Source organism: Electrophorus electricus, chromosome 24, assembly GCF_013358815.1.
Source record: "Electrophorus electricus isolate fEleEle1 chromosome 24, fEleEle1.pri, whole genome shotgun sequence".
NCBI classification, from domain to species: domain Eukaryota; kingdom Metazoa; phylum Chordata; class Actinopteri; order Gymnotiformes; family Gymnotidae; genus Electrophorus; species Electrophorus electricus.
This window is the reverse complement of record NC_049558.1, coordinates 11,769,945-11,789,944: the sequence shown is the minus strand read 5'-3', so window position 1 is coordinate 11,789,944 and position 20,000 is coordinate 11,769,945. Positions and strand designations below refer to the sequence as shown.

The 20,000-nt window shown below is 43.1% G+C and overlaps 1 protein-coding gene across 3 annotated transcripts in view; it reads right to left on the bottom strand.

Moving 5' to 3' along the window:
• Positions 1-7,276: 7,276 nt before the first annotated feature.
• mitfb (melanocyte inducing transcription factor b) overlaps positions 7,277-20,000 on the bottom strand; it is a 28,331-nt gene continuing 15,607 nt past the window's right edge. For all 3 annotated transcript variants that reach the window (XM_035522386.1, XM_035522387.1, XM_035522388.1), the window contains exons 3-10: positions 15,029-15,259; positions 12,870-12,968; positions 11,627-11,816; positions 10,976-11,068; positions 10,605-10,661; positions 10,278-10,353; positions 9,967-10,114; positions 7,277-8,814 (exon numbers count right to left, since the gene is read on the bottom strand). In XM_035522386.1, the coding sequence (XP_035378279.1) occupies positions 8,395-8,814; positions 9,967-10,114; positions 10,278-10,353; positions 10,605-10,661; positions 10,976-11,068; positions 11,627-11,816; positions 12,870-12,968; positions 15,029-15,259 (1,314 nt within the window). In that variant the 3' untranslated portion in view covers positions 7,277-8,394. The remainder of the gene's footprint in view (positions 8,815-9,966; positions 10,115-10,277; positions 10,354-10,604; positions 10,662-10,975; positions 11,069-11,626; positions 11,817-12,869; positions 12,969-15,028; positions 15,260-20,000) is intronic.

Here is a 20,000-nt window from a genome sequence, read left to right as displayed (position 1 = left end):
AGCTGTCTGTGGTTTGCTGTGTTCAGGTGTCTGTGGTTTGCTGTGTTCTCTCCCTGCCAGAGGACTGCGCCACCCTGTTGTTGGCCTGCCTGTACTGCCGCTTCTCAGACATCGTACTGATGCTCCCCGGTACGTGTCAGCGAGCGTTGGGCCGCTGCTTCCCCTACTACCAGTACTACGCAGCGTCATGCGAGCACGACCCAGCGATGGATGGCAGCAGCTGCAGCGTGGAGCTGGACTGCGGCCTCCTGGACTCCTGCCATGAGGGCAGCGAGCTCCTGGAGCTGGCCATGGAGATCTCGGAGATCTGCTACCGCTGACGCAGAGACACACCGTGGAGGGCCGGGTGGAGACATGCACGCGTCGCTGGGAGGATGGGGAAAAGGAGGGGCCATTCGTTCCAGGATACGACGTGCTAAGACTGGTGCAGTGGTGTGTGTTTCAATCAATGGCATGCATTGACTGAAGGTGAGCCTTCAAAGGCTGTTCCTAACAGCAGGAGGAGCGAAGGTCATCACCGTCACGGAGTGATGGACAGCCTAGATAAAGCTTTAAAGCTCAGCCTTCATATGGGTCTCCTTTAGTCTGAGGCTTATCAGGACTTTCAGGGAGCCTACAGTAGTCTGCAGGCCTCATGTGGTAATAGCATTTCCAACTACTTATGTAGCCAAAACTACCTTTACATTGCTGTGTACTAAAAGTAAAAGCTAAAATCAAAGTCAAATTTATTTATATAGCACTTTTTACAACACACGCTGTCACAAAGCAGCTTTACAAATGTCTGGGTCCAGAGTCTCGGTTACTCTAGGCGGTCTAGGATGGAGTCTCGGTTACTCCAGGCGGTCTAGGGTGGAGTCTCGGTTACTCCAGGCGGTCTAGGGTGGAGTCTCGGTTACTCCAGGCGGTCTAGGGTGGAGTCTCGGTTACTCCAGGCGGTCTAGGGTGGAGTCTCGGTTACTCCAGGCGGTCTAGGGTGGAGTCTCGGTTACTCCAGGCGGTCTAGGGTGGAGTCTCGGTTACTCCAGGCGGTCTAGGGTGGAGTCTCGGTTAGACCGCCTGGAGTAACCGAGACTCCACCCTAGAACCACTGTCAGTTTCTTCGTCCTCACTGCAGTTAACTCAGTGAAACAGGAAATGCAATGACACACATGACAGCTAAAACCGGCAGTCAGATTTATGTACTATCAGGTTACACCATTCAATTTAGTGGTTGTACTGAACATTAACTCTGCATTGCCTTGTAATGATGTGTGTAATATTCTAATGTCTGATGAAACTGTAATGCTGTTATGGGTTTCCAGACCTTCTGACAAAGTACAAAAAAGGGTTCAGCGTGCAAGTGCAAAAATTTATGGCCACAGTTCTAAAGGACATGGGTATACTGGTCATCATGCTATACTTCATCATGCTATACTTTATCACGCTATACTTCATCATGTTATACTTCACCACGCTATGCTATATCATGCTATACTTTATCATGCTATACTTTATCATGCTATACTTCATCATGTTATACTTCACCACGCTATGCTATATCATGCTATACTTTATCACGCTATACTTTATCATGCTATACTTTATCATGCTATACTTCACCACGCTATGCTATATCATGCTATACTTTATCATGCTATACTTTATCATGCTATACTTCACCATGCTATACTTCACCACGCTATGCTATATCATGCTATACTTTATCATGCTATACTTCACCACGCTATGCTTCACCACGCTATGCTATATCATGCTATACTTTATCATGCTATACTTCATCATGCTATACTTCACCATGTTATACTTCACCACGCTATGCTATATCATGCTATACTTTATCATGCTATACTTCACCATGCTATACTTTATCATGCTATACTTCACCACACTATACTTCACTACACTATACTATATCATGCTATACTTTATCATGCTATATTTCATCATGCTATACTTCACCATGTTTCACTGTTTTTATTTAATTTGAGTTTGGAATGTTGGAATGCTGATTTTTGCTTGTTTGTCTGATGAACTGTTTGGTAGAGGGAGGGTGGTTGTTTTATGTTATTGTTATTTTGAAAATCTGAAGGTTGAACAGGAGCAGTGAGGCTTTCTGGGACCTTTTATGAAATGTATTGGACATTTGCTGTTTCAGGCTCAATAGCTGGCCTGTTTGGACACCCTTGGCAAAACTATCAAAGTCGACCAATGCATCTCTCCAGAGAAACTCGCTATCAGCAGATTCAACCTGTTTGTGGACTGCGCAAGTCTCCTGTTTTAAATGCAGGCTGTTAAGATAAGAGATGAAGGAAGATAAAGTCAGTAATTGATTCAGTTTGTTAATGTTTGCTGTCTGAGTACACACCTCTGCTCCTGGAGATTATGTAGATTTAGGTTTGAGTTGAAATTAACTGTGTGAAAGCAGATCTCCAGTACCACACTGTGACACCACTTTTAAAAAGCTGGTGGAACACATTTTTACACCACATAAAAAGATGACTGACATACTATAGTTGACATGTAACAGCAACAGTCTCAGTTTATACCAGCAAAATGGGATTTAATCGCAGTCTGTTTTACATTAGGACTTTCTTTTACCATTTCTGCACAATAGTGTATCTCTCTCTCAACATGGCGCCCTCTGTTGGTTATAGTATGTGCTGCACCAGACCAGACAGGAATTTGAAGAGATGCTATAGCTGTCACAGAATAAAAGAAATCCCTGGCACGTGGGCCAGACGCACTGGAGATGGCTAACGTGAGTCACGAGGGTTTTGTTTGTAAACTGAGTTAAATCTAAACTATGAGTAGATTCTGAATGGTTCCTCCCTTGCACATTTATATATATATATATATATATATATATATATATATATATATATATATATACATAATGATTTCTTAAAAATTGAATGTTGGTCATGTCTGGCATTTTTAAAAAATAATCTAAATAAATAAAATCCTCAACATTTTGTAGACTGAATGTTTCAAGCATGTTACTAAATGTTTCACAAAGTTGTGATTGCACTAACCAGTTAGTCCCTTAATCCACAGTTAATTGTAAATTTGTCATGTATTTGACGCAGGGGCCAAAAAAAAAAACAGTGAAAGTGTCGACATCTCTGACAGTACATAACACCACTGTCATATACGAGCATTACAATATCCACCTTCACTCGACATAGTACATACAACGTTCCACATCCTACGTACAACAAATAAATTCATTTGTCTCTACTCACTATTTAACATCCTAAAAACCTGGGGAGAAAAAGCATCTGTAAACCTTGTGGTTCTAGCGTGCTCTTTACTAACGGTGAAGGTAAAAACACGCTAAAAGCAGGATTTTCTGTGCCCTGATCCGACGGCGAGTTGTGCAAACGTGGTGTAAAGGTGAGAATAGTGAAGCAATCTTATCTGCGTCTTTACGTTCTGAACCTATGGTGCAACCGTACCGTGAATACGATGACTTAAAATCCTCTCTGTAGTACAGCTGTTGTGCCTTCATAATCACCTTAGACTGATCCCAGGTCAGGTCCTTGGATATGTGTACACCCAGATAGTCTTTACTACCGCCACACACTCACTGTTTAAAACGAGAGCGTTATGCGCACCCGTTATTTCTAAGATCAATAATAAGCTTTATTTTTTATTAATGTTTTAGTTCCACATTTACACTTGCGCCACTCCATTAGGCTTTGCGCTTCAGTGCTGCGGGCTGTTTCATCCTCGTTGGTGAGTGTCACGATTCCAGCAGAAACGAGGCAACAGGCAGAACGCAAATGCAGGAGGCGGTTTATTAAACGAGGGAATTACAAACAGAGGTAAACATGACTTACCAAAATAACCGACAAAACCCAGGGCTAAAATAACCAGAACAAGCAAGGATTAAGCAGACGCAGGTGAACCTAACAGCACAACCAAAACACGGACCGGAGCCGAGGAACAGACGAGGGGCGGAGAAAACGAAACCAAGGAGCGGAACAAGAAGTGAAGGAAAACAGTCTCGACAGGATCATAAAACAGGGACGCTAAGAGGTGGCCAATCCTTACAGTTAGTCCCTCAGTGGTTAAGGTACTTGAGTTGTAATCAGATGGTTGCTGGTTCAAGTCCCACCAGTGCCAAGTGGTCACTGTTGCGCCCTTGAGCAAGACCCTTAACCCTCAATTACTCATGTTTTACTCAGTCATAACTGTAAGTGGCTTTGGAAAAAAGCGTCAGATAAATGCTACAAATGTAAAATACAGTTAGTCCATTAAAACACAGTTATAACATTAAAATACAGTTAGTCCCTCATGCTATGCTTAACCCCATACAATTTGGTTAGTCCCTTATTCCACAGTTAGTCCATTAAACCTGTGTTTATATAACACTCTGCTGTTATGTACAGACCTTTCACCGGGCGAATGCTGTGTTTGAACACAAAGACTTTCTGTGACCTTTAGTGCTGGCGTGAGAGAAACTGCTTTGCCAAGTTTTACATGACCTTCTGACCTTTAATTAAGGTAGTCATGCTCTGACCTTTGACAGTGCTTGTGATCCTTTTGCTCTGAATGTTTTATTACTTCATATGGTTCCCCATGTATAAGGCCGTCACTTTAACGCTACTCTGTCACATATTTACATAACAAAGGTGGGATGATGTTCCACTGAGAAGCAGGGGTCACGACCTCAGACTAGGTATCAGTGTTGCCTTAACTGAGGAGTTATTTACAACTTTATTTACAGAGGAGTATCTTGCCATCTTCAGGTTATCCGTACCCTTTCCAAGATGGCTGTGATGAAGCATAATGGTCTTCCTTCCAGTCTTCTGACATCATCAGGAGGAGTCGCTGCTCAGACACTGCCTCATAGGCTACCTGAGTTGCCATGGAGACCATGCTGAAGGGGCTGGCAGCAGACCATTGGGAAGACGAGTAGGACCGTCTTGTGGGGTGGAGCGCAGTGATTGAGTGTGTGTGTGTGTGTGTGTGAGTGGGTGAATGTGGGTGAGGGTGTGTGAGTGCGGGTGAAACCCCTCCGCTAGTGGTTCACACACTCTGGGGGTCTCGACCGGAGGCCTCTGCCCACTGAACGTAAAACACAGGAGAGTGGAACACACAGGACTTACCTAAACTGTTGCTGAGTAGAGGTTTATTGTTTATATAAGCCAGGGGTTCTCTGCCTTTTCCACCTCATGGCATGCCTGTTTACAGGAAGCACAGCAGCCAACAAGAAAACAAAACTCAACTTTTTCTGTCTTTGTTTAAGAAACTTCTCCATCTCTGGTTGGCTAACAGTCTCAATCATTTGCCTTCAGTCACTTCTGTGATGTTTTTATTTATAGTTTGAACATGATTGAGCTCTCCATTTTTACTGATACTAAATACATTTTTTTCACTTGTGTGTCCCGTTACCGATCCACTGCACCCCACCCTGCTCCTGAGGTCTGCAGACCACTAGAGGGCACTTCACGGCAGGTTGAGAAACCTTGATATAAACTATTTTCAAAGTAGACATCCTGTTGTCTTGGACACTGTAAATTCAAAAATCCAAAACATGCCGCACACAGTGTGAAAACCATTCAGTATACTTTAATGTTTGAAACACTTTTAAAAACCATCGCCATTAAACACACTGAAAACTGTATGTGTTACTGTATCACCCTTAAACCTAGTGCTCAGGAAACCCAGCTGGTGGCGCTGTTCACCACATTACAGAGGCAAGCACCCGTTACCTAGGTAACGGCTCCGTTACTCTGGGGCTGCATTTGGTACGTGTTCCAAACGCAGGCTGGCTTTGAATATTCAGGCATGTATACTTTCCACATGCACACCTGCACGTTTAAGTACAAAACTAAGGCGTTGCATCAATCTTTGCACAATTCTCCATTTCGTTAACACCATGAACATAAGAGTTTGCAGTCTGTCCTGCAGTAGTGGTTCTTCCCAAACCAGAAGCACGCGTGAAAACTGCCGCCCCTATCCCGCCTCAACACAACATTTGGGCACTTTAAAGTCGTTTTCGGCACATGGTCAGCAGGACACAATTAAAGTACATGTCAAAGGAAAGAGCGGGTTTGTGAGTGGCTGATGTTCGGCTGAAGTCCTGCTAAAGGTGTGAAGGCATCCATCCCATGTATTAGTAGTTTGCATGCAGTCCTGCACTGGAGACATACAAGGTTTCTGCCTGAACCCTGAACCCTGACTGACCCTTTCTGCCTGCCATTATTGCTAAAATACTGGGTAAAGACTACCAGCTTGACTAACAACCAAATAAGAACCAGCTTGACCAAAAGAGGATACTTTAGTATATTCACTGTATATTCAGACATCACTTGGAAATTCACAATACACCTGGAAGTCAGTACTATGTAAAAACACTGGCGTGAACATATGCAGTAGGGGTTTCCTTCTGGCAGGTGTGTGTGAGACAGTCCTGTCTGTGCGACTGTGTGTGTGAGAGACAGTCCTGTCTGTGCGACTGTGTGTGTGTGAGAGACAGTCCTGTCTGTGCGACTGTGTGTGTGTGTGAGAGACAGTCCTGTCTGTGCGACTGTGTGTGTGTGAGAGACAGTCCTGTCTGTGCGACTGTGTGTGTGTGTGAGAGACAGTCCTGTCTGTGCGACTGTGTGTGTGTGTGAGAGACAGTCCTGTCTGTGCGACTGTGTGTGTGAGAGACAGTCCTGTCTGTGCGACTGTGTGTGTGTGAGACAGTCCTGTCTGTGCGACTGTGTGTGTGTGTGAGACAGTCCTGTCTGTGCGACTGTGTGTGTGAGTGAGACAGTCCTGTCTGTGCGACTGTGTGTGTGAGTGAGACAGTCCTGTCTGTGCGACTGTGTGTGTGAGACAGTCCTGTCTGTGCGACTGTGTGTGTGTGTGTGAGACAGTCCTGTCTGTGCGACTGTGTGTGTGTGTGAGAGACAGTCCTGTCTGTGCGACTGTGTGTGTGAGACAGTCCTGTCTGTGCGTGTGAGACAGTCCTGTGTGACTACTGTAAGCCCATCAGGACATCCCAGTCCTAGCAGGTTCTGCAACTCATAGCAGACATGGAGCTGAAAACTGCAGCTCAGTCTGATCAGTCTGACCCCAGCTGTCCTGACTGGTCTCTCCAGACCAACTCTCTCCTGACTGGAGTCTCTCACTGTCCATCATTCCGTGTCCACAAAAATGGAAGTAAAAAAGAACCAAAGAGAGAAGTACTTTCTGAAGAAGGTTAAGGCACGTCTTCTGTGTGCTCTGTGTGCAAGACAGTGCGTTACGATTTTGTGTTTGTTTTCAGGGGCCTGACATTTGGCTACCGAGTATCGCTTCAACGTAATTCTTTTGCATAGTTCCACATGGCAAGATAAATCATAGCTCGGCTTATCTGATCAGCGTAGTGGCACCAGGTACAAGGGTAAAGTTGTTTACACCCAAATACATCAGAGTGTTTCTGCTACAGTTGTACATTAATGAACAGTCAAAATATACAGTAATTATACAGCTTATATGTCACAAAAGTCATGTAACATCTTGACTATTAGTCACGTAACACCAAATGTAAGCAGGTGACACCACTCCCCTGAAAAACGTTTTGTTAGAATACAAAAAAAAAGCATCATTTGTTCTTTCACTGCTGGATTTTCAAAGCTTGGACATTCAATATTTTTTGACAAAGTGATAAATAAATAAAATCCCATATATAAATCCCAGATCACCAATCACCATTTCCCTCACAATATTCCCAAAAGCAAAAACTGGGAAGAGGTGAGGGTCTCAAACTAAACATCACAGCAACTAATAATTTAACCATTAGAAAAAGTCAAACAAAGGCCAGGCAAGAGTGGAGAATCGCACAAGTACTGCAGATAACTACAAATACAGTTACCCTCCATCAAATGTTTACTTGCACTTTGTCTATACATTATTCTGTGCTGCCACTAAACAGGACAGGAAGTGACCTGGGCACGAAGTGGCTTTGAAATGGCTGTTTCAAACCTGTACCATGTCGATTCTAAGTCTCCAGGCTCTTACTCTCTGGCTCAGCGTTTGTCAAGCTTTCTCACAAATTTGATCAGGTACGTGTCTAAATAACACAAGGGAAATCGCTTTCTCCTTGTTATTTACTCACTTTCATAATTCACTACATGGTTTGTTTAAACTGGAATATAATTTTACACTCTGCATAATCTGCCTAGTGCTATCTAAACAATACTGACCTTGATTGAGATTAAATACAAGCCAGCTTCCGTTCCTTAACAAATAAACATTTAAAAAGTGGCATCAAACAATGGGATTTGGTTAAACTAGAATTATAAAATAAAATGACTGTAAACATAGAAAGGGCGTTAGGTGGCTCTTAGAAAGAGCACAGTGCTTCTGTGGACGCTAGCTGAACGTCAGGCTGAGTCCAACTATGGTAGCGCGGAGATGCTAACAGCCGTGCTCCGTCTCTTCCATGCTAACGCTGCTCTTACGGCTGCTGTCCTTGGATGCCCCGGGGGAGATGGAGGACATCACCGGGTCGCTCATTGCTACCGGCGACAGTGTCTCATCCATCAGCATGTCGTCCCGCTTGGCATTCGTCGCCTTGGTGATGACCCCATAGGCACGTGGGTCGGAGGAAGCGGCACTACTAGCGACACCGTTGCTGAAGGTGACGGTGCCGTCATTGAGGTCCAAAGTGCTGGAGTAGCCCGTGTCTGTGCCGGAGGGTCGCGGGTGGAGGTACACGTCCTGGGTGCAGTCTCCCAGGACGGGCTCCTGTTTGATGGGCCGGGCTGGCAGCTCCGGAGAGCCGAGGGTGGAGGAGGAGACTGCCAGTCCGTGAGCTTGGGCCTGCATCTCCAGGGCCTGGGTTAGCATTTAGCAGAAGAAAGGGGAAACAACACCTAGTTCATTCACTGAAACGTATAGCTGTGGTTTAAGCTGGGCCTAAGTAATTCCAGTTTAAACCTGGTTCTGATCCATTTCATCAGAGCAGGGTACTTTTATGCATGTATTGATTAATTTATTAACTACTGTAGTAATTTAATTAGTTAAAACTGATGCCGAAAATGACAGGTTTGAGAAAGACATGGTATCAGAAGCCATCTACTACATGTTTATGAGCCCAGACACATCACTGACACGGAGCCCTGTACAAACATCACTGACACGGAACCCTGTACAAACATCACTGACACGGAACCCTGTACAAACATCACTGACACGGAGCCCTGTACAAACACCACTGACACGGAGCCCTGTACAAACACCACTGACACGGAGCCCTGTACAAACACCACTGACACGGCGCCCTGTACAAACATCACTGACACGGCGCCCTGTACAAACATCACTGACACCGAGCCCTGTACAAACACCAGTACAAACATCACTGCCACTAAACCCTGTATAAACACCAGTACAAACATCACTGACACTAAACCCTGGCTTAATCCTCCTCTGTCTGCCAAACCTTTTGGGCTCTTGAAACAAATAATACAAATAACAAACCTAAAACTGATTTTAAAAGCCACAAAAGGTTCCCCTAGAACTGTCTGGCTTTGCGGTCAATACACCAGCTACGCAAATTCTGTCTAACAGAATGTTCTGCAGGTGAGCTCGACCTGCATCCCCAGAATCAGGTGAGCTCGACCTGCATCCCCAGAATCAGGTGAGCTCGACCTGCATCCCCAGAATCAGGTGAGCTCGACCTGCATCCCCAGAATCAGGTGAGCTCGACCTGCATCCCCAGAATCAGGTGAGCTCGACCTGGGGGCTTGGGCTTGAACATTTGTAAAGCTGCTTTGTGACAACATCTGTTGTAAAAAGCGCTGTATAAATAAATTTTGAATTTTTTTTTTTTTTAGCTCTACCTGTATCCAGAACATCAGATGAGATCTACCTGTATCCGCAACATCAAGTGAGATCTACAAGTATCCAGAACATGACGTGAGATCTACCTGTATCAACATCATCAGGTTTATGCTACCTGTATCTGCAGCATCAGGTGAGATCTACCTGTATCCGCAACATCAGGTGCCTATTGGCATTTTCGAGCTTCTTCTGCCGGGTCTCCAGGTCTCTGGCATGTTGCTGCTCTCGCTGGAGTTTCCTAATGTAGTCCACAGAGGCCTTAAGAATTGTGCCCTTGTTCCAACGCATGTCCCTGAGGAAAACACACACACACACACACACACACACACACACACACACACACACACACACACACCTCATTCTTCAGCTGACCACCAAATCAAATGAGCCATGGACCTCACACTGGTGGGTTTTATAAGTGTTTACACTGCTCCCAGGAGCGGGTCAGGACTTACGGGTCGTTTGATTTGGGGATGAGAGTTCCCAGCTCTTTGATCCGATCGTTGATGTTGAATCGCCGTCTCCTCTCAACTAAAGCAGTGTGTGGGAAACGTTAGATCAGACTGTGCCACCAGGGCCCCATTAAACGAATAACGGGACAAGGACCGAACACCACACATACTGAACACAACTGAACAAAACACTTACTGAACAGAACATGTACTGAACAGAACTGAAAACACTTACTGAAAAGAACACTTACTGAACAAAACTGAACACTTACTGCACAGAACTGAACAGAACACTTACTGAACAGAACACTTACTGAACAGAACACTTACTTAGGTTGTGGTTGTCTTTTTTTTGCCGCTCCTTTGCAAGAGCACGAACTTCTGCCTCTGAGCAGAGGGTGAGAGAAGCCGTGAACCATTAATGCAGTCTAAATCAATACTACAGTCTAAACCAATACTACAGTCTAAACCATACTACAGTCTAAATCAATACTACAGTCTAAATCAATACTAGTCTAAACCAATACTACAGTCTAAATCAATACTACAGTCTAAATCATTACATAAAACAACACAACTGTCCAGCAAAAGCTGAAGATGTAAGCCTCGCCAGTAGTGTATCAGGTATGTGGGGTTTTTAACGACAGAGCCTTGCACACAGGTGACTAAGGGACTGATGGTAGAATGAAAGGTCCACATACCCACTGGAAACCCTTCAGATCTTTGATAGTTTTCAAACTTGCCACAAGACTCCGGCTTCTCCATCATGTGCACCACGGCAGAAGACGGCGGAACTGTACATGGTACATCGTCAACGTTTTACACAGCTCGTTATTTCATGACACTCTGCCCCTGTGTGTTACTGTAACGACACTAAACTTCAGTCAAACACAATCGTCAAAGTAACGCACACACAAAATGGGCAGTTACACGTCTGCTTACAGTGCAAAAACAGTTACATTTTGAGTCAATAAAAACACGGCCAAGTTCACAGAAATACAGATGTGTCATGAAGGTTTGTGATGTATAATGTTTTAAAGAAAAACATTTGTTATCAAAAATAAGATTTTCCACTTGTTTATTTATATGTGTGCTAGATTATACAATCTCTATTTCTTTCATTAATGTAAGTCTGTGGTTGCCCTTCTAACAGGGATGTGAGGATCACAGCGCTGCAGTTAGATCTCTCTCACGGCAGATTCTGTTTAGGGACTCACAAATGAGTCGTGTTGAAGCCAGGAGGCCAACACGGAGCAGTGCTTTATCCAGAATTGTGGGAAGGCCAGCTCCGGACTGTGGAGTGCTGCTGGGTGTGTTCTGGTGTGTGTGGGTGTGTGTGTGTAGGTACTCACCAGAGAATTCCCTTTTAATGTTGGGCATGTTGGCAGGACAGGAGCTGCTGATGGTCAGACTATGGGGACCCATGCCGTGGTTACTGTGGGGACCCATGCCGTGGTTACTATGGGGACCCATGCCGTGGTTACTATGGGGACCCATGCCGTGGTTACTGTACACATCCATGAGGTTTGCCGAAACTGGGATCTGTGGTCATAAAACATGTTATCACGCACCCATCTTGGTCTCTCCAGCTGGAGACTCTGGAGTGACTGGTACCCATTCTGCATTTGGTTAGCAAACATTTCAGACCAGCAGTGGCATGTCTGAGAGGCTACAGCAGTTGTCCTGTATTACTGCAAAGATCCGTGGCATCCGCAGCAAGAGATGCGACTGGTTCGCATCCAAACCACAACCTCAAGGTGCCGAAACCCACGCATCAGCCGTCTGTGTGCACCTGAGACTCTGGATGGATTCATTGAACATGGGAGAGGCAGACAGTGCAGCCTCCGGCTCCGCGGTGCAGTGAAGGGAAACAGACGGCGTGTGTCAGTGGTGAAGACAGCTGGATCGCTCGGGCCACTGGGACATGACGAGGAGATAAGCTCTGACTCACTGTCTCACAGTGTTGACGGGAGTGAGAAGTAGTTCTGTTAATTGGTGAAGCTACACCAGTTTGAAATTATGCACTCAAAAAAGAAATAATTAAAATTTTAAAAATTGCTCATAATAGTAAGACAAACTTCTGCTTTGGGAAGTTGGGTTTGCACTTCCATTCAGGCTTGAAATGAGAAACTGTTACCCTCAGTGTTTTGTTTATTTGATTTTAAAGTCATAATACATTCATATACTGCACTTTTTCAGCTCCAGGGTGGATTTTATTATCCATATGAATATTCTAAACTCATAAATGTCTTTATTTATACTCATAAATGCCTCTGGAATGAATATATTACTAGAGTACAAGGTTACACTTCAGACAGACATGAATGAAGTCAGACAGGAATGAAGAGCTATGGATTTTGTATCCTTTTCGAAAGTTAGCTGACACTTTTAGTCAAAGCAACTTACAAATATGAGTGAGTACAACTTGAGTAATTGAGGGTTAAGGGCCTTGCTCAGGGGCCCAACAGTGGCACCTTGAACAAGTCCCAAAAACCAAATCTAAGAAAACTTATAACGGACATCTAAATTTGTTCATCACAATAAAAACCGGCACAAACCAACTGATAAGCGTGAAGCAGGGAATGACAGCTGTACCGTGTTAGCCATCTGAAGCCCCGGTTCTATGGACAGGCCGAGCATATCCTCGCTATAGCTCGATTCCAAACTAATGATGTCATCAATGACGTCATCCATCTAAAAACAAACAAACAAACAAACAAAAACCTAAAAAAAAAAACCCACATTGCTGACAGAGGTATATGAGGCACACCAAAGTAATATTTTTTGGTCACATCAAAGATAATCAGTGTTCCTTTAAGCTCATGACGATCCTAAGATCAAGATTCTATATTCTTCGAGGTCTTAGCATGGTGCTACTTAACTCCACCATCAGACCTGGTAAACCTTTCTGGTTCTGTTTTAAATGGGTTCAAATCCCACCTAAGTGACCTTGAAAGATACAAAATAACATAAGATGGAATGCCTTCACTTGGTCATTCAGGTGGGAATGTTTTGTGTTACAGAGTCCCACAAAGTTCAATCCTTGGACTAGCACTTTGTAATCTGCATATGCTCACATTAGCCTGGATAATTAATAAAGGAAAGTTTCTTTCCATGATTAATCTGCTTATCATACGCAGCTGTTATTTACCCGGTCACCTACCCTCAGAGGTCTACTCGCTGTTTAATTGTCTACAGGGAATTAAACGTTGGCTGTGTCAATTTGCTGCAATTACACCAAAACTAAACTGAATTCCTTGTTATTGGGATGGGCTGAGAAATATCACACAGCTCCATTAACACTCCCTCTCTATGAACGATAAAAGTCGTGTCGAAAACCTGCTTGTTACCTCTGACAACCAATTTAGCTTTAAAAACCCAAAAAGTTTCCCAAAAGAAATTCTACCAACTGGGAAAGACGTTCGAGGTCTGTGACATCCTCGCTACGGCTGAAGGTGGAAAACCTTTATACGCCTTGGTGTCCATGTGTCTGGACTACTGCAACACTCACTTTCTGATCGGCCAGAGGTTTACAGCCAGCTGGCAGAGACTTAAAAACGCAGAGAATTTTGATATGCATGGCAATAAGAGATCATATTTCACCGCTACGCGGATTTTAAGGTATTTTAATGACCTCCAATATGTGGAAAGACCATGAAGGAATTTGGTGTTCTTCTGGCAACAGAAGAACTGGTGTACAGGAATACGTTATTTCTGCTCAGCTATTTTATTCCTTGTTTTATATTTTCTTTTATTTTTATATAAAGTGATATTCCTATTATATTTTTATGTAAAGCATTTCGTTAACCTTATTTAATGAAGTGTTATACAAATAAAGTGTACTGCTATTATTATTATTAGTAGTAGAAGCATTAGTAGTAATTCATGATAAATAGTATCATACTACTTTATTTATAATTATTCTTCATTAATATTCATTTTTACTTAACTGTGATTTGAGCTATATGAAGATAGAAATAAATTGGTGTGAAGGGTACGATTTAGAATTTCCAGATGAAGAAGAAAAGAGGCTCTTAGGCGTTAACATTTTTGTGCCCTCTGCTGAGATGACATTAGCAGGTGAGCCACACGTGAGCCACACGTGAGCCTGCCAGCGCTAGCGGCCCATTTCCCTACTGACCGTCTAATGACCTGCAGAGGTCTGACGATACAAACCCTCATGTTGGCTTAGTCACAGATCCCTCTTGCACTTTTCAGTCGCACAAATGGTCCAAACAGCAATTCATTAATAATACACAGATTAAAAACATTTTTTAAAAGTTGATGAAGGCCATGAGACGGTCAGAGCAGAAAGACTGGGTCGATATGATACTCATCGCAATACAGGGGTCACGATTTGATATATCATGATGCATTATCATATCACTTCTACTGCCTTTTCATGTAAATATATACTGGACTTTAGTAGCAACTGGCATCTACAATCTTTACATTTGTTGGTACTTTGTCTGCACTAAACTATAGCAGTGAATACACACAAAAAAAATCTTTATATAAATCAGTATCTTTAAGGGTTCAAAGTATAAATATAATATAGAAAGTAAAGGTAAAAATACTAAAATAAAATAAACATTACATGCATGATACATGATATTGCAGTATTGGCAAAAGGCAGCTCTAATCAAGACAGTGAATATATTAGTACTTATGCTGAATTTGAGGTATTTTGGACTTTACTGTAGAAAGTAAATAACAAAGAGCTAACATCGTCATGGAAACAGAGAGGGTGGCACCTCTTTCTCGCAGCTGGAGTTGAGTGTCAGTAAGGCCATAGGGCTGTTGGGGGCACTGCTGCCCAGTCCAGGAGGCATTCCCCCGTGGTCAGAGGTCTGGGCGGGGCACGGCAAACCAACCGCCTGGGAACCAAGGCTGCCCCCTAGCGTGGTGGACAGGTACGCCCTGACCTGCTGCCTCTGAGCCTGCTGGATGTGGTACTTAGTAGGGTTCTCTAGGTGGGTTTTGACCTAAAGAAAGAAAGAACGCATCACTGTAACTGTTACTGGCCTCCTCTTATATACTAACATTCTTCTGCAAACCACAGGAAAGTGATTGTTATACGATTGCATTTCTCTGTAGTTCACCTTACAAATACAACTTTGATCTATACACCATACTGTTAGGTTTCTTCTGTGAAAAACTGTAAACTGTTTCAAAAGATGAGCTACGTTTTGTTTGTCTGTGGTACCTTCTTTTCTAAGCAAACCCTAATCAAATGCAGAGTCACCCAGCATGCGACAGCCTCTCCTCTGCAGATTTAAGAAACTACAAGCATGTGTCACCCATGTAAACAAAAATGAACACAAGCCACAACTGTTGTTTTGTGTGCAGTGTGTATTTATCCCACTGGAGAGCCTCTCTGACGTCAGTATGGGGTTAATACAATGCAGTCTTTTCTGTGCATTGGTTAGCCTTGTGTTCCAGCCCACATTCACTCCAAGCAAAGAGTCACTAATCTGCAGTTCCACTCCATTTCAGCTCTGGAGGCTGGATCTTTGGGGACACGGGTTATAAATCGCGCATGAAGTTGAACGGAGATATTACCAGACAAAAAAGTATGCACGGTGACCGGCCATGACGTTGATCCCTGGATCTCTTCATGGTGAGTTTGTCTTTACCTTTACGGCATTTAGCAAAGCCCTTCTGGAAGTTTCTCTAGGCAAGCGAATCAGCTCAGTGCTGTAAACGTGAAGGGAAGCACTCAGAGAACGTGTTGCCATGCTTGGTGTCGGGCACTAAATGCTGGTCAGTGTGTAGGTGCCTGTTTGACCTTTCATACTGTTTAAAAGACGAATCTAATGTTCTGTGTTTTTTCCTTCTTCAGACCACTGAGATCTAAACTTCGCGTCCTCCACTGCTTTCAGAAACTCTGGCAGATTTCGACTAAATCCATGAAGGTGTGTTTGTAAACTTCTCATCCAGAGAGGAAAACGGGGAGAGAAAGGGAGGAATCCAGAGACAGAGAGCTTCACTCCGGAACGTGCACTTGAATCAGGACCAGGACCTTAAACTGTCAAGTCAGAGTAAAGACATTTACATGTACAGCATTTAGCTGACGCTTTTATTTAAAGAGACTTACAATTCTGACTGAGTACAGCTTGAGTAATTGAGGGTTAAGGGTCTTGCTCAGGGGCCCAACACTGGCAACCTGGCAGTGGTAGGACTTGAACTGGCAACCTTCTGATTACAAGTCAAGTACCTGAAGCACTGAGCTTAAAAATAAACCTGGAGAACAGAAACCTCACTAACTGACAAGCCTGGTACTTTGAAATCAACACATCTCAGTTTCTTAAAGACGTATGAATAGTTGCTGTGATCTTTTCACAGAATTTGAAGAGACTATTTTTGGCACTGTCAAAAAATGTCATCAAACAAGGATATCGGCCAGACAGAAAGAACAGGTGTTAATATACTAATACTCAATAGTTAAGGCTCAAAGTCGTACAAATTCCACCTCGGGGCTCAGAAGCCCAGCATTTCAGAGGGATTCTTGTTGCCCTATGAAACATCTGATCCTCAAATGAGACTACAGGTCATCCACTGTAATTTCGTCTACATGCATTTTGTACAGCTCTAATATTAAACTAATGCTACTTGTCTAAAACATGAAGCCTCTACATGGGGACTGATGGCATGCCATCCTCTTTGTACAAGCTGTTATTCTCTTATCGTTTTCACATCTCGGCATCTGTTTGCCGACTTAAATCAGATGGTCACACTCTCAGTGGTTTTCTGGTTATTCCAAGCTGTGATCCAGCTTGTTCAAAATGATTCACACAGTGTCGTACCGTGTAAGAACCATCAGACATCAGCTGTGATCATGAGACTCCTGAACTGCACACTGAGGGTGTGCAAAAACAGAAAGTATTATTTACAAAGAATATTCATTTTGCAAGACCTACAGCTGTTTTTAAATCAATACTGAAAGGGTATTTGCTTATGATGGCCTATGCATAGTTTAGACTTTATTTTATTTCCATTATATTTCATTTGTCAGAAGGTGTAGTAAAATTACTATAGAGTTTCCTTCTTGTTCTTCTGGGTACACAATGTACATATATAAAGTGTCCTAGGAACACTGTTCAAAAGTCCAGTAAATGACTCACCAGAATTTTTCTTCTTTCGATGTAAAATGGGTTGTACTAATGTTAGTTAAATCTTTGTGAGCTTTACTCTCACCAATCCACAGTTAATTCTAAGATAGTCAAGACTAGGCTACATTAATTCTAAGGTAGTCAAGGCTACATTAGTGAACTTCATATCTAAATATTAAACCCAAACATTCTGACATCAGTCATGAGTTTGTATATATCAGTCTATCAATCATATGGTCAAGCTGTCATACTGATACTCTGTCATACCATCATACTGTCAATCTGTCATACTCGTTAGAATATCAGGACTACACCCAAACCACTCTCAGCTATGACTAATTTTTTTGGGGTGGGGTATAAAGCAGCATTCTTTCTTACCTAATTACAGAACATTTGTTAAAAGATGTCACTGAGATGTTTATGTTTCTAAATGTCAGTGCTGATTACAGTCACTGTGGATTGCAGCCATTACTCAATTCTTCTGTGCAACCCTGTGTGTGTGTGTCCGTGTGTAGATTTTGCTATCTCTGGGCTACAGACTGACCTGTTGCTAGACTCCTCATGAGACCAGCACAGCAGGAAGTATGTGTTCAGACATTACCACGGCAACCGCCGTTCCGCAGAGTTCTAGAACCCTGGACAGCCAGATGCGCAAAGAGTGAAACACATGGCAAACCAGTCACATGACAGGAAATGGGTGCGGGTTAGAGGTCAGCATATGGTTACCGTCTATTCTCTGTGCTACGTTTGATAACACGTCAAATAAAAGTTTAAAGAAGCACTTTGTTGAGATTTGAATTTCATGATTAAATGGGAGACCGTTGAAGAAATCTTTAAAACCATGAAAGTATCCAGCTTCTCAACTGCCAGTACGACTCAGTGATAATAGAGATTTGTTCTGGATGGTCCACGGGCTCCTTTGCGTTAAATGTCCTTATCATTTCACATCAGTGACATCAGCAGAAACTGCTCTTACAAAACAACTTTTTGCGTCACTGGTTTTTGGGAGGGTTTTTTTTGGATTTACATATTTTCCAAAGGCTGTGGTGAAATGTGCTAGCTCGCTAGAGGCCTCACCCCTGCATTCCCTGATGGAATGGGGAGACCTTATCTAGATCTACAGATTTACTGAATTCTTTCTCTCACAGAAAGAAAAAAATATTAGTAAACTGTGCAGCTCTTTATCAAAATATGAATACACAATTAAAAATAATTTAATTTTGCATTTTGACAGCTGCCCCATAAATAGCTAGAAATAACAGATTCTGTAGTGTACTTTAAAAATCAGAACCTCTCACGCTACGTTATGTCAGGAGCTTAATGTGTGTAGTTTCTTAGGGCAGTTTTTTCTTCTGTCTCTAAAGCTTCTTCCTCTTCTAAAAAAAGTGTTCGTATGAAAGTCACAGAACAGATTCTGTGTGTGTGTGTTTCAAAGAACAGATTGTATCGTGACACAGCACAAACAAAATGTCAGCTGCTAAAAGCAAACCACGGCAAAAAAAATAAAAAATTGAAAATTATTTTAAACTCTGAATTCATGCATAGTCTACACGCTACCAGCCTCTTTACATTGAGAGCTGGGGATATATCTCCCAAAACAGCCAAGCCCCTTAGCAATTATATAGTCAGATAATTGTTTTAACTAAATAGTTGTTTCTCCAGTAAATTTATGAGATTGCCTTAATACAGCCTATAAATGATGACATGAATATTCCTACTTTCAATTCAAAGCAGAATTTTTTATGGTCTTAAATTAAATAGGCCTTGGAATGAAAAGACATTCCTTTCTGAATTAACCTCCCATGCGCGGACCATGCCTTTCTCGCCACTCATAAACCCAGCCAAATCTTATTCCACTGTGGGACAAAGGTGTCTGGGGTAATTCAGAGACCAGTCAGTCTTTAAACAGGTCGTCTGAGCTTCAGGTCTACACCTGTAAGGTCCGTGCAGGTCTGGCTAATTTCGTGTGGCTTCGAAGAGGCAGGCCTGCTACGCTAATCGCAGACAAGCTCACAGCGTCTCACGGAGTTGCACGTGAGGGAGATTTTGGCCGTCTTGGGCTGTTCACTGCGCAGAGCATAAAAATGCATCGGGCTCCTCCGGTGGAGCGGCTACTTCTCACGCTTGTCTGATTCCATGTTTCATGACCGTTAAGTCCTGACGCACAGGCGCTAAAGATCAGGACACGCCTGCTGAAGTGATGCTCATGCTTCTTGTTTGTGTCTGTGGTGTCTGTGATGAGAAAATGTTCATATGTTTATAAAGAGCTGTCGAGATACATATTACAGTTCATGGTAAGAGGAAAATGACCTAAAATTAAGTTTACTAATACACACTGAATTATCTTGGACTCAGGTTTTGCATTAATACGATCACGAGCAACTGTGATATTCACTCCTCATTTTCCCCTCAAAATGTTTGCCGAAGACCAACATCAAGCAGTGAAACTAAAGCCAAAAAATGCAGAATTCAGTTCCGATGTGACGCAGTAGTGACTGGTCAGAGCAGCGGGTGTAGCGGGTGGGAAGACACCACCAGCACCAACACCAGCACCACCACCAACATGCCATAAAGAATGAGTGACGAGGGAGAACCTAACTCGCCTGTTCTGGGC